We start from the raw sequence: 15227 nt of genomic DNA on the forward strand, positions 1-15227 counted from the left end.
ATTGTCAGCACAAAATTGGCTACGAGAGCCTACGACACCCAGAGCGAAAATAGCAACACAGTGGCGACCCCAACAGCTGTAGCCTACTACACTACAGGGACATTTAATTTGCAAGGCCAGGTCAGCATCAGCCAGAGGGCGCTCAGTTTCAGAGGATTTGCGTTTGGAGCGAGAATCACACAGTAGGTGATTTGAGAGGAATCCGAGAAACAGAGGTCGTTTATAATCGCAATAGAAACAAATTACGTTGTTTGACTCGCTTGCACTTGACTGGTTGAGTGCACAGCTAGGCTACTTAATCGCGGTCGTATAGAGAAAGCGGGCTGCTGATGGTTAAAATCTGAGCCCAATCAAATCATAGTCAAGACGTGGAGACAAAAAAAGAGAAGATCGTTGAAGAGCGTCTGGAAACCCTGTATTGTATTTTCATTTTCTTTGATCAGATTCTGTTCACTTAATTCATTTTTGGTGACCAGTTCCCCTGGTGTGGGTGTTTTTGTTGCTGCATTTGGGAGGAGGCACATCGGATTAAAAACGTGATTTATTTTGTTTCCATGTAAGTATAAGGCATTTTCGTCATCACAGAATAAGTGTTTTAAGTAATTCGGCATAAACAGGGGTTTTCATAGAATGTAATTCAAAATAATTGACTGAACACGCTTGCCTTTCTTTTGTTTACCGTAGGACAGCCTATAGACCCGTATGTGCACGACATGCACACGAAACAACTCCTAAACATCCCCGTAAACTTTAAAGTTACCTTTTATAAGACCCAATAATGTTTGTTAATCGCGTTGTTGTTTTCATACATTTGTTGTGAACTCTACAGTTAAATGACCGAGCCCACAGCAGTCAGACCTGTTTCTATTGGCAGTGACCCAATCTGGCAGATTTGCATCTACCAGATTTGCAGATTTGCATAATTCCAAACCAGGCACCAAAATATTACATTTTATGCATTATGTTTATTTATTTATTTCCCCCTGTAAATGATGTATAACTCCTTCATAAACCATACTATCCTTCATGCTATATCCACATATCTGTGCTGAGAGCTCATATTTTACTAAGGGGGCTAATTTTAGTAAAGAAAAAAGGGTTTGATTACATCCCTCTGCTTCCTACAACTGGCATCTGTTACTGGTTGAGGTATCATTGCCTCTGAAAATAGCAGCAAACAGGAAATTGCTCACACACTGAAGGTAAGTCTGTCAATTAAATGTGACCTGTATAAACTGACTGGCAAATGGAAGGGCATGAGTGACAATGTGCCAAGAGGAGAACTTCCAGACTAATTCAGCAAAGGTTAGTGGTCAGACTGAGAAGAAATAGTGTCTGCCATTTAAGAGGGACTCAATCAGAATGTATATAGAGTTGTACAGTGAGATCGTGGCCCTTTTATGCAGAAACAGACTAGTATGTCTGGCACCCAGGGTAGAGTAAACCCATGCAGGAGCCAGTATCCATACACTGAGATAGATTATGTTTTCAAGTGTGTCACTGTCATCTTATTATGAGGGTGGTGGTGATGTCTCTTCAGGTTCCTGTGTGATGTCATAAAGATGGGACGTGGTGGAGCGGGAAGCAAAGCTGGCGTCGGCGGCTGACAGGCCCCTCCAGCGGCCAATCAGGATGCATGTCTCCTCGATGGGTGTCAGCAAGCTCTGCTTTCTGTTCTCCCTGGCCCTCTGTGCCCTCCTGCTGCTCCTCATCCCTGCCCTCCAGCCCTCACAGCATCAGGGGGACCTGCCTCAGCCCCGGGCCCACACCAAGCCTGCCCGGGCGGGCACAGGCGCCAGCAAAAACCCCCAGCACCCTGGAGGTCTGGTGGTCCCTCTCCAGGCAGATGTGGGGAAAGTGACAGTGACAGTGGGACATAATGGGATTGATGGTGGATCTATAGGGCAGGGCACACCCAGAGAGACCAAGAGGACTGGGGATGGGGACTGGGTGTATACAGCTGGTCGAGGTGACACCCAGGGCAATGGGAAGCATACAGACTCTCAGACAGGGCCGAAGGAGGACTTTCTCCACAGAGCTGGAGTTGTGGTGGGGGCTGGAGGGTCTCGGTCCAGGACCCCTTTAGAGCTGAAAGACATTTTCATAGCGGTGAAGACCACCAGGAAGTACCACAAGTCCAGACTGGATTTGCTGTTCCAGACCTGGGTGTCCAAAGCCAAAGAACAGGTAGGGAGGAACACAAACACATGCATACAGACACACACACACACACTCAAGTCCGAACTTGGCAGTGGTTCAGATGCAGCCTATGGCCCTGGATAAGGGTATTTGTTATGTCAATACAAACACAGCCCCCCCTAGGTTATGTTTTGTCTACAGGGTAGATCATCTCATTTGTCTTGTACTGTTAGCAAGACCTCCAGACAGGGTGTGTTTCTAGAGTACACAAGGACTCCTTCCCCTCTCTCTGTTCTCCAAGCAGCTGTAGTAACAGTAAAGAGTGAACATCATTTCTAGCGCCATGGGCTGCATGTCACTGCAACTACACTGCAGGTCCATTTCTCTGAAGAGTTGACTGTACTCCTTCAACAAGGGTTTGATTATCATATAGAACATGGAAGTGGAGGAAATGTGCTGCTATGGCAAATTCTGGTCTAAGATTCTATCCCAGTGAACACAAGATTTTGAAAACATTTATTTTCAACGTCTTTCCAATGTCTTCATGTGCTCATAGGGATGGTTTTAGCCATAGGGCAGCAGGTAGCTTAGCAGTTAAAGCGTTGGGCCAGCAACCAAGAGGTCGCTGGTTTGAATACCCCGCCCTACAAGATAAAAAAATGTGTCGACGTGCCCTTGAGCAAGGCATTTAAACCTAATTTGCTCAAGGGATGTCATACTACTATGGCTGACCCTTTAAAACAACACATTTCACTGCACCTATCCAATACAACAACTTTTTGTTGTTGTTGCCAACACTGCAGATTCATGCCCCCATGCTGGCCCACATCTGGGTTTCCTACTGCTATTACAAAAGTAGAGACATCTGGGACATTGCAGATACCCTGTCCACTCCCTGTCAGCACAGAGCTCAAGCACTTGGAACTCATCTCAGAAAAACATCTCAACCATTAAATAAACAACTTCTCCCCCCTTGGCAAGAGTATCAGCTCCTGTGGTTCAGAATGACGAGATGTGCGTCAAGAGCATAAAGGCCATTTGGAATCAATTGACTGCTTGGATCGGGTTCTATAACGATTCTAACAAACCACATGCGTAACTCATCTTGATGAATTGACGCCAAGCCATCTTATTGGCTCTTCTGCCAATCTCAGTTGGTCTCGTGGTTTTTTGGTGTGATATTGGGTGTTCCCTTATCTGCACGGTTAGAGTCCTCCACTAAAGCAAAGGTTGATGTTCAGTGGAGCCATAAAGTAAAACTGAAACAGATTCTCTGAGATGAGAAGTCCATGTGTTCTCCACCCCTCATAACCTCAGCCACTATGGCCCAATCCTAACGTATTGTCCCATCAATACATGATTTATGCTTAAGTTTGAGTTACCTGTATCTCGGGCTGTGATTCAGTGATCTGTATATACAGGACCATAATGAGACACAGACGCTGGGAGTAGAGTAGTAGTGATGGTACAGAAGGAGAGAACCGATGCTCTACAGAACAGTGTCTTGCTGGCCGTATTGTGTGTGGGTATGTACCCATGGTGGCCAGGGGACGTGGAATGGTTAAGCACATGACGGCGTGTGTGTGCAGGAAGGGTGGAAAGGCATGCCCTGTGTGTGTCAGTATGTGCAGCGTGGGGAAGCGTTCATGCGCGGGCCTGTATGTGGTTGTAGACCCTGGGCCACCAGAGGGAAGATGTTCCTGGGCAACCATAGACTAGAGGAGAGCAGGAGATGTGTGCAGGAGGAACACACTGCTGTGTTTGCTCTCTCTCCGTGCAGGAATTTCTGCCCACCCCCACCACCCACCATTTAGAAGGCTGGAGGGCAGGAGGAATCTGTGGGAGCAAGGCTGGGTGAACTGGGAAGAAAGGGGGTGGGGGACAGAGATTCCAGAGAGAGAGCAAACACAGCAGTGTGTTCCTCCTGCACACGTCTCCTGCTCTCCTGTAGTCTCTGGTTGCTCAAGAACTTCTTCCATCTGGGGGCCCAGGGTCTACCACCACAGGAGGAATGAGAGATGTGTTTAGGGGATTAGTCAGAGGGAGGGGAGGGGGGGGGGGGGGGGGGGGGGAGTGGGGAGAATTCTCTGGTGTTATCCTTCTCCAAACACAGGGGCCTGTATGGGAGGCTGTAGAATATAGATCAACATTCCCCACCCAGGGATCTATGGGAGGCTGTAGAATATAGATCAACATTCCCCACCCAGGGATCTATGGGAGGCTGTAGAACAGGGATGGGCAACTCCAGTCCTTGGGGGCCTGATTTTGCCCCAGCCTCAGCTAACAAACCTGACTCCAGTAATCAACTGGAGGCTGTAGAATATATTCTAGATCAACAGGCAAAAGAGCACAGCTGGGGAGAACTGTGTCATAGGGTAGAACCATAACCTAGTATATTATAGAAAGATACCCATGTGTTAAATAGTGTGTAGCATTGAATTGAAGTGGTAGGCTGTGTGAGTGAAGGGATAGGCTACTTCATACTCTTTTACCATAGCCAACATACATCACGTATTAACATACTTTCACACTTATGCTTATTTCACAAGTACTATTTTAGAAGGTCCGGTCACACGAATTTCCTAGGTGGCAAAGGTCTGGATGGATATAGTCATTTATCGGTGTAGTAACAAACCCCCAAACTGTTCACACAACTCTTGCTGGCGGAGAGAACATTCTTGCAATTCTACACATTTTGCATGGGGCAGAGAATTGTTTTTGCTGTTTTAAAGCTAATTTTCTGCAATTCTACACATTTTCCCATATCTTACGTGTGTTTAAATGATACCAGGGGTCGAAGCTCGACCCCATTCTGAGTCTGGACTGCTGTTCGCCAGTTGATTATGGGGGATATAGGGAATAGGGTGACTGTGGTTCATATCCTGGGTCTGTTCTGGGCCTATAAAACAGGTCAGCAGTGAGGCCCTTCAAGACAAAGAGTTCCAGTGTTCAGCTGCACATTAACAGGACCAAACACACTGGCCCAATTTGCTTAGTAACTAACGTCACAGCTCCATTTGTGTTGACATAAAAATACCCTATCTCCCAGGCAGCTCCAGGGGTGCATCCCAAATGGCACCCTATTCTCTTTATAATGCACTACAGGCCCTGGTCAAAGTAGTGCACTATATAGGAAATGGGGTGCAATTTGGGACACAGACCAGGAGAGGAGTGTTCAAAGACCGCATTGTGCCACCGTCCCACTGTGTCTACTTTCTAATGGCCACCTGCACAACTATTCACTAAAACACCAAGTGTGACCACCGCTACTGTTCTGACCATTGGCTCAGACAGGTATAGGGCATTGGCCTAGTTCTCAGTCTTTTAGGTCAACAATTTAACAAAACATTTTTATTTTATTTAACTAGGGAAGTCAGTTAAGAACAGATTCTTATTTAAAATGACGGCCTAGGTTGAGTCACTCTAAGGAAAATGTTATGAGCTTCAGTTAAGAATAGCAGCTGGGTAGTTCCACTCATTTATAGATCATATGGATGTGTCAGGCTCATCAGTTGTTTTACTGTTTGGAAATCAAGAGAGTTTAAAGAGTGGTGGGATCTACAGACAGACAGGCCTCTGATTGGTGTCTAGGGTCAAATAGAATGGGCTTTCAACAGTCATTCTGGCTCATGTGAGGTTTATGGAGTAGTATGAAGTTGCTCCTACCTCCGAGACACTGGTCTAAGGTCAGTTTTGTGTTTTCCTCACTAGTGGTTAAGGTTTGGAATAATGGTGGGCTGATCCTAGATCTGTGACTACGGGCAACGTATACCTGGAGTGGAGTTTAAAGGATGCCTGCTGGGTTTATTTGGGCCTGTTAAAACCCTATGAGGGGAGTCCGTGAGAACACAGAGCAGCCATTTCTCTTTAGCTCCAGTCTTGCTGAGTGAACACGAGGCTAACCTTCTCTCCATATATGTGGAGAGATTTCTCTGGAAAGAAAAGAAGACATGGAACCACACTGAGTCACAGCTTTAGTCTCCGAGTATTTCAAATGTGGAAACTATTCTAGGAATCCTTCTACAGTGTTCATAATAGAGCTGTTGGAAAATGACTTACGGGAGGGAGGGAAGAAAGGTACTGTAGATTGAAGGGATTGGAGGCTTCCTCCTGCACGGTGTAGCGACTTTGAATGAACTAGAGTAGAACCAGGGTATCTTGAAATGTTTTAACAAGATGTTATCACTTTTCTCGTGTGTGACTGTTTGCACATTTGTGTTGTTTTAACAGCCTGTCAAAGAATTTACACCATCTACAGTGAGCCAGAATAGCCCCAGGCTGGCAGGTTGACGTAACATGGTAGAAATCTGTTTAAAACTTCAGCCAACGGGCCCCGGCAACCACACTGCCTCCGGGCCCCGGCAACCACACTGCCTCCGGGCCCCGGCAACCACACTGCCTCCGGGCCCTGGCAACCACACTGCCTCCGGGCTACGGCAACCACACTGCCTCCGGGCCCTGGCAACCACACTGCTGTCCAGGCCATTTATGCCCTGCTGGCTAGCCAGGGATCTGCGAGTTGCCAGGGTGACTGGGTCCTCCCCTCTTTGATCAGGGAAGGTCTTTGTTTGCCTGGCATGGTCTGGCTCGTCCTGGTGGTGTATTGTGTGTGTGTGTGTCACATGCCTGTGGTGTCCTGTGTAGTTTTCCACCAGTCCTGGCACGGATGCCCAGCATCTCCCAGGGCACACAGGAAAGAGAGGGCATGCCACCGGGCACGAGGCAGGGAGGAGACGACTGGAGGATAAAAGAAGGGGGGATGAAAGAGGGAGGGAGGGAAGAAAGACGAAAAGGGGACAGAGGGATAGAAAGAGAAGGCATGCCACTGGGCACGAGGCAGGCGGGCAGCAGGGAGGGAGGGAAAGAATAAATGACAGGAGGAAGGGAGGGGTAACAGACAATTAGGAGAGAGAGAAGGAGGAAAGGAAAGAGGGAGCATGCCATGGTTGAGGCGAGCAGGGTAAAGGGGAGGAGGGGGACTGAGTGCCAGGGAGAATGGGCCCAGTGTTGTTTGAGTTAGCATAGTCTGGTTATTGTTTTACCCAACTGCTTCACTCCATGAATCAGCAGTATAGGTCTAGGACATGGAGGCCTCGTTGTGCAAGCCATATTTTTGATCTCTCTTCCCTCTCCTCTCTCTTTTGCTCTCTCTCGTTCTGTCTGTCTTGTGGGGGGGGGGGGGGGTGTATACGTGGAAACAAACTTAGTGTTAACAACACATCTCTCTCTCTCTGTTTGTCTCCTCAAGACCTTTATATTCACTGATGGGGAGGATCAGGAGCTGAGGAGGAGAGCAGGTCAGTCTACACTCTAATAGGTGGATAATGGAAGTACAAATAGGAGAGCAATTATTGTGTCACTGTACCTTCTTAAATGTAACCATTTGTCAAATGTGATTGGAGTTCTTAGAAAGACTTGTAATATGTTATCAGGCATATGTGTATTTGATACCCTAGCATTACTGTCTCAGTAGTACGATAAGTAGACTCAACATCCCTCATCTTTTCTCTCAGGGGCTAATGTCGTCAACACCAACTGTTCAGCAGCACACACGCGGCAGGCCTTGTGCTGTAAGATGTCTGTGGAATACGACAAGTTCATCGAGTCGCAGAGGAAGTGAGTCTTTACATACTTTACCTTACTTCCTGCTATTCACCATCACATTGCATGCTAAGAACATAACTATAGATTCAGTTATTTATTATTTGGCCAGTAAGAAGCCAATTCAGAAGTTAGTTTGTTCTCCTGCCCTGATCAGAGAGACCTGAAGTAGTCCCACTTGCTTGGTGGTTAAGATGCTGCTTTTGTCAAGAGTACTGAGCCGCTCAGTTTCAGGAGACTGCCTGTCTTATGTAAATATTTATCTTTCTTTACTGGTGAGAAGAGGAAAGGCCTATTTTGAGAATACATCTCACGTGTATGTCTTAGATTCTGTGTTTAGTTAAGGAGGTCAACAGATGGATAGGACTGTATGTCTTCATGTACAGTAGCTCTGGCAAGCACAGATTGTAGGAACACACTGGCCTATTTGGCTCCCGAGTGGCGCAGCAGGCTGTCGGCACTGCATCTCAGTGCTAGAGGCGTCACTACAGACCCTGTTTCGATCCCGGGCTGTATCACAAGCGGATGTGATCGGGAGTCCCATGGGGTGGTGCACAATTGGCCCAGCGTTGTCTGAGTTTGGGGGAGGGTTTGGCCAGGGTATGCCGTCATCGTAAAATTAGAATTTGTTCTTAACTGACTTGCCTAGTTAAAGGTTAAATAAAAACAGTGAAAATATGGACACATTTGCTCCAGTCCCATGTACTATATATGATACTTTATGAGCTGCTATACATTCCAATGAACACCATCATTGTCGTGATGATAACAACACCTTAACATGTCAGTGACACTTTATAAAATGTATTTTTAATAACTTTATAATAACTGTATTAATGTAATAACTTGCATCTCTCTCTGTCCTCCCCCCTCCCTCCCTTTCAATTCTCTCTCCCCCTCCTCCCAGGTGGTTCTGCCATATGGATGATGATAACTATGTGATTGTACCCAGTCTGCTGAAGCTGCTGTCCTCCTTCCAACACACCCAGGATGTTTACCTGGGCCGGCCCAGCCTCGACCACCCCATAGAGGCTGCAGAGAGGGTCAAGAGTGATGGATCTGTGAGTACACCCTGTCTGTTTGTCTGTCTCTTTCTCTTTACCATCCTTTTATCTAGCTCCATCCCTTCCATCTCGATCGTTCTGTCTATGCCTCCCTTCCTGTCTCTCTCTTTATCTCTCTCCCTCTCTACCTGTCTTACTCCTGACCTCTGACACTTGTTTTCTTCTCCCAGGTGTCAGTGAAGTTCTGGTTCGCTACAGGAGGTGCAGGGTTCTGTATCAGTCGTGGTCTGGCCCTCAAGATGAGTCCATGGGCTAGGTGAGTTTGAACAGTTCAACACTCTCAATGTTCTTCAGATGCACATATTATTGTAGCTGTTAAGCTATTAAGCCAAACTGTTTTGAGCAGTTCACTCACAACCTCACCTCTTACCCCCCCCCCCCCTTTCTTTTCCTTTTCATCCTTTCCTGTCCTCCTCCCCCAGTCTGGGGAACTTCATCAGCACGGCGGAGAAGATCCGTCTCCCTGACGACTGTACTATCGGTTACATCATCGAGGCGCTGCTGGAGGTGACGCTGACACACACCCACCTCTTCCACTCCCACCTGGAGAACCTGCAGAGGCTACCCACAGACACCGTGCTGGAACAGGTAGGGGTGGGGGGCTGTGTGTGTAGGGGGGGGGGGGTCTGCCTGTGAGAGAGAGATTGTCTACACACAAGTGTGTGGGTGATAAAGAGACACCCTACTTTGTCTTGTCTGTGATGTATACAACAGCTACCAATTGTTTGTGTGTGTGTGTCTAGGTCACTCTGAGCTACGGGGGTTTTGAGAACAGGAGGAATGTGGTCAGCATTGGAGGAGCCTTCTCTCTGGTGGAGGACCCCTCACGGTAATCAGACGTTAACCCAACATCCACCCAGCATTCAGTAATGCACAAGACAATTCCATGACACTGGTTTGCTAAACCTCTGCCTCAGTTCAAAGTTTGCTCTAGCTGAATTGTGAATTACATGTAAATGGTTATCCCCTCTCTCTCCACCAACTCTTTTTCGTCTTACCATCACCCTCACCCCCGGCATTGCTCATCTCTCCCTCTCTCTTCCTCCCCTCTCTCTATCTCTCCGTTTCTCTCTCTCTAGGTTTAAGACTGTCCACTGCCTCCTCTACCCAGAGACTGACTGGTGTCCTAGTAAAGGTCACCATTGATGGCCACTAAAGTATATCTACAATACTTCCTACCAGCCTGGTTGACTGGTGTCCCTGTGTATGCTAGCTATATCATTGACAATTTGGCCAAAGCAAAACCAGACTGGCACCCTGGCTAACCCTACAGAACCACTTCACTCAGATAAAATGGTTAAATGTCTGTGTGTCTTTAAGAGGAGACAAGAGGAGGTAAATGGAGTGAGGATCACTTTGGTCATGGTGGGATGATGAAGAAATGCCCCACTACTCTTATCAGTACTGTACCCTCCACTCATCGCAGTAAATTGTCGTCGCTGGCTGTTGCTGTGGCGATGTGTATCACCACTCGTTGCTTTAAATCCCAAACTCTAATATTTTAGTATTGTGGTCCAGGGTTTTTTGAAGGAGTGTTAAGGTACTGAAATTACTGTTGAAAAGGTACCTTAAGATGCTGAATAGGGTGAAATGTTAATTTATTTGCTTTTAGGTCTAAACATTTACCGGACTGATGTTTTTTTATACAAGAGCTCATGACCAGAAATCATCAGAGATTATAATCTGATATCAGTGTTAGAGGAAGAGAGAGACGTTTTAAGTAATGAGTGAGAGCCGTTTGTGCTAATGTAACGGAGTTAAGAATGTACCGTAAACTGACTCCAAGGCTAGCTTGAAATGTCGCAGATGGAGCTATCCAATTGGATCCTTTTGTATAGCTCAATCGATTGGCACGTTGTCAAGGAGGTTGGTCACGTGTGTTTGCGAGCAGAGAATCACTAGTTGAAGCCCGGTATGGGGAGAGGGACAGTGGAGGAAGCTATACTGTTAGCTGCACGTCGGTTTCACTTCACAGACTACCCTTGTGCCCGTCATGTCCTGACGTTAATGTCTCACCAGAAGAGGTTTCAAACTGGTGTGTGTACATATGTGCAGGTTTGTGTGCAACCTAATAGTTTAACCACTCAATCAGAATGCTTTTCATATCTTATAGCCAAAGATGATACCAGTGACTTATGTTTCAATCAAATAGACATTGGAAATGCTTAAGGGCACATCATGAAAAATTAATTGAAGGAATGAAAGGGATTGTATGTGTGACAGTAGGAATGAAAACAAGTGTGCACCACACATACACACAGCCCTGCAGTAACCAAAACAGACTCCTCTGAAGGTGAGCACATTATCTTAAAGATCATTCATTAGAACCCTTTGTTGCGTTTCCCCCAATACATGTTATTTCTCTGTCAAAAAGACTACACATTTTGCACTCATCTCAATTCCTGTGTTTAATATCTCTGTGTATTAAAAGTTACATTAGTGTTGTTGACTTGTTGTAATGTGTGAGCTTGAGCTGGAAGTAGGTGTGTTTTACTGATATCTCACATTCCTTTTTGCACGAAAACACTATAATCCAAATATCCAAATACAGAATCTGTCTTTCCCACTGCAGGTCAGTGGCTGAGAGAGAGAGGAGTCTGACTCAGACTCGAGTCAGGATGTGATATTTTTCCTCTCATCTTCTCTTGTCCTCCGTTTCACCATTGATGTATTATTTTGTTTTCTGTTGAATAAAGCATGTTTTGCAGCATTACCAAACACTCCTCGCTGCCCTTTGCTTTACAGATTCATTGTTTTTTATCATTATAATTATTAAGACACAATTACCAACACAGTGATGTACAGGAGGACAGTGGAACAATGTTAATGGCGCCGAAATACACTGTCACGCTGTTTCTAGCTTCTAGCCACCTTTGCAGTATTTTTGTGTGTAATTTCTTACAATATTTGCTCAAAGTTTCTTGCATTATTACCTACAGCCGGAAATAACTTTGGGATTTTAGATCGGCGGTCACTCACCAGCATTTCGACCAGCAATTCAACTTCCCTGAATTGGTTCCTTTGTTTGAATTTCCCGAGCCAATTCCATTAATTCCAGGGTCTGCCGTAAGACAACGTCGCCAGAGAAGAGGAATAAGAAGTGGGCTTTTAGTCGGACTCAGGAGGCATGCATACCATTCACCACTTCACTAGCATTCAGTCCCTGGACAATAAAATATATGAGCTCAGGCCGAGGATCTCCGTCCAGAGAGACATCAGGAACAGTAACATACTCTGTTTCATGGAATCATGGCTCTCTCCGGATATACTGTCACCATCCATTCAGCCAGCAGGGTTCTCCATCCATTGCGTGGACAGGAAGAAAGAAATCTCCTAGATAAATAAAGGTGGAGGTCTATGTTTCATGATTATCAAATCAAATTTTATTTGTCACGTGCCGAATACAACCTTACAGTGAAATGCTTACTTACAAGCGGTTAACCAACAATGCAGTTTTAAGAAAAATGCTTGATAATTAAAAAATAAGAAATAAAAGTAACAAATAATTAAAGAGCAGCAGTAAATAACAATAGCGAGGCTATATACAGGGGGTACCGGTTAGTTGAGGTAATTGAAGTAATATGTACATGTAGGTAGATTTATAAAGTGACTATGCATAGACAAACAGAATAGCAGCAGTGTAAAAGAGGGGGGGGGGGGGCAAAGCAAATAATCTGGCTAGCCATTTGACTAGCTGTTCAGGAGTTATGGATTGGGGTAGAAGCTGTTGAGAAGCCTTTTGGACCTAGAGCTGGCGCTCCGGTACCGCTTGCAGTGCGGTACCAGAGAGGACAGTCTCTGACTAGGGTGGCTGGAGTCTTTGCCAATTTTTAGGACCTTCCTCTTGACACCGCTTGGCCCCAGTGATGTACTGGGCTGTAACCACTACGCTCTGTAGTGCCTTGCGGTCAGAGGCCGAGCACTGCCATACCAGGCAGTGATGCAACCAGTCAGGATGCCCTCGATGGTGTAGTTGTAGAACCTTTTGAGGATCTGAGGACCCATGCCAAATCTTTTCAGTCTCATGAGGCGGAATACGTTTTGTCGTGCTCTCTTCACGACTGTCTTGGTGTGCATGGACCATGATAGTTTGTTGGTGATGTGGACACCAAGGAAGGGCGGTATGGGAATTGGAGTGGGTCTAGGGTTTCTGGGATAATGATGTTGATGTGGGCCATGACCAGCCTTTCAAAGCACTTCATAGCTACAGACGTGAGTGCTATCGGTCAGTAGTCATTTAGGCAGGTTACCTTAGTGTTCTTGGGCACAGGGACTATGGTGGTCTGCTTGAAACATGTTGATATTATAGACTCAGACAGGGAGAGGTTGAAAATGTCAGTGAAGACACTTGCCAGTTGGTAAGCTCATCCTCGTACACGTCCTGGTAATCCGTCTGGCCCTGCGGCCTTGTGAATGTTGACCTGTTTAAAAGTCTTACTCACATCGGCTACGGAGAGCGGGATCACACAGTTGTCCGGAACAGCTGATGCTCTCATGCATGTTTCAGTGTTACTTGCCTCAAAGCGAGCATAGAAGTAATTTAGCTTGTCTGGTAGGCTTGTGTCACCGCGCAGCTCGCGACTGTGCTTCCCTTTGTAGTCTGTAATAGTTTGCAAGCCCTGCCACATCCGACGAGCATCGGAGCCGGTGTAGTACGATTCGAACTTAGTCCTGTATTGACGCTTTGCCTGTTTGATGGTTTGTCGGAGGGCATAGCGGGATTTCTTATAAGCTTCCGGGTTAGAGTCCCGCACCTTGAAAGCAGCAGCTCTACTCTTTTAGCTCAGTGTGGATGTTGCCTGTAATCCATGGCTTCTGGTTGGGGTATGTACGTGCAGTCACTGTGGGGACGACGTCATCGATGCACTTATTGATGAAGCAAGTGACTGATGTGGTGTACTCCTCAATGCCATCGGAAGAATCCCAGAACATATTCCAGTCTGTGCTAGCAAAACAGTCCTGTAGCTTAGCATCTGCTTCATCTGACCCCTTTTTTATTGACCGAGTCACTGGTGCTTCCTGCTTTAGTTTTTGCTTGAAAGCAGGAATCAGGAGGATATAATTATGGTCAGATTTGCCAAATGGAGGGCGAGGGAGAGCTTTGTATGTGTCTCTGTGTGTGGAGTAAAGGTGGTGTAGAGTTTTTTTTCCCCTCTGGTTGCACATTTAACATGCTGGTAGAAATGAGGTAAAACGGATTTAAGTTTCCCTGCATTAAAGTCCCCAGCCACTAGGAGCGCCGCCTCTGGATGAGCGTTTTCCTGTGTGCTTATGGCCGTGTACAGCACATTGAGTGCGGTACTTCGTGCCAGCATCGGTTTGTGGTGGTAAATAGACAGCTACGAATTCTATAGATGAAAGCTCTCTTGGTAAATAGTGTGGTCTACAGCTTATCATGAGATACTCTACCTCAGGTGAGCAAATCCTCAAGACTTCCTTAGATATCGTGCACCAGCTGTTGTTTACAAATATACACAGACCGTCACCCCTTGTCTTACCAGAGGCTACTGTTCTATCCTGCCGATACAGTGTATAAACCGTCAGCTGTTTGTTATTCATGTCGTCGTTTAGCCACGACTCAGTGAAACATAAGATATTAGTTTTGAATGTCCCGTTGGTAGGATATACGTGCTTGTAGTTCGTTTATTTTATTATGCAATAATTGTACATTGGCTAATAGGACCGATGGTAAAGGCAAATTACCCACTCGCCGCCGGATACTTACAAGGCACACCGACCTTCATCCTCGATATCTCTGTCTCTTTCTCCTGCGAATGATGCTTCTTCCCTCCTATAGGCAGAAACTTAAACAGGAAGTAACCGTGGTAAGGACGGTTCAACGTTGGTCTGACAAATTGGAATCTGAGAATGGTATTGACGTATACACTGACTCGTGACTGTTCATCAGGAGTGCATAGAGGATGTTGTTCCCACTGTGACGAATAGAACTCATCCAAACCAAACACCTATAGCTCCTCCCACCAGCTGCCTCTGACGTGTACAAACAGATTAGCAATGCCCTCCGTAAGGCAATCAAACAGGCAAAACGACAGTACAGGGACAAAGTGGAGTCGCAATTCCAACAGGTCAGACGTATGTGACAGAGACTCCAGACAATCACAGATTATAAAGGGAAAGCCAGACACCGACGCCTTGCTCCTGGACAAGCTAAATACCTTCTTCAGCCTCCTGAGTTTGAAGAGGCGCTGTTGCGCCTTCTTCGCCACACTGTCTGTGATGTGTATGCCAAGAAACTTGAAGCTTTCCACCTTCTCCACTGCGGTTCCGTATATGTGGATAGGGGCGTGCTCCCTCTGCTGTTTCCTGAAATCCACGATCAGCTCCTTCATTTTGTTGACGTTGAGGGACCATTCCGCCAGGGACCTCACCTCCTCCCTGTAGGCTGTCTCGTCATTGTTGCTA

The 15227-nt window shown here is 46.3% G+C and overlaps 1 protein-coding gene across 1 annotated transcript; it reads left to right on the forward strand.

The window, feature by feature from the left end:
• Nucleotides 1-124: 124 nt before the first annotated feature.
• LOC120029725 (beta-1,3-N-acetylglucosaminyltransferase radical fringe-like) lies at nucleotides 125-11517 on the forward strand. Its single transcript, XM_038974996.1, has 9 exons — nucleotides 125-556; nucleotides 1541-2187; nucleotides 7388-7436; nucleotides 7653-7755; nucleotides 8648-8801; nucleotides 8975-9060; nucleotides 9227-9392; nucleotides 9548-9633; nucleotides 9884-11517. Exons 2-9 carry the CDS (start codon nucleotides 1633-1635, stop codon nucleotides 9948-9950), a joined length of 1266 nt encoding a protein of 421 aa, XP_038830924.1. The 5' UTR covers nucleotides 125-556; nucleotides 1541-1632; the 3' UTR covers nucleotides 9951-11517.
• Nucleotides 11518-15227: the final 3710 nt, after the last annotated feature.

This window comes from Salvelinus namaycush, chromosome 35, assembly GCF_016432855.1.
Source record: "Salvelinus namaycush isolate Seneca chromosome 35, SaNama_1.0, whole genome shotgun sequence".
Taxonomy (NCBI): Eukaryota; Metazoa; Chordata; class Actinopteri; order Salmoniformes; family Salmonidae; genus Salvelinus; species Salvelinus namaycush.

What these genes read in the sequence shown, in the direction of transcription:
- LOC120029725 (XM_038974996.1), top strand. Translation starts at nt 1,633, where the DNA reads ATGCATGTCTCCTCGATGGGTGTCAGCAAGCTCTGCTTTCTGTTCTCC. An exon ending in TTCATCGAGTCGCAGAGGAA is followed by an intron (nt 7,756 to 8,647) that starts GTGAGTCTTTAC and finishes CCCTCCTCCCAG; the next exon opens with GTGGTTCTGCCATATGGATG. An exon ending in CTGGTGGAGGACCCCTCACG is followed by an intron (nt 9,634 to 9,883) that starts GTAATCAGACGT and finishes CTCTCTCTCTAG; the next exon opens with GTTTAAGACTGTCCACTGCC.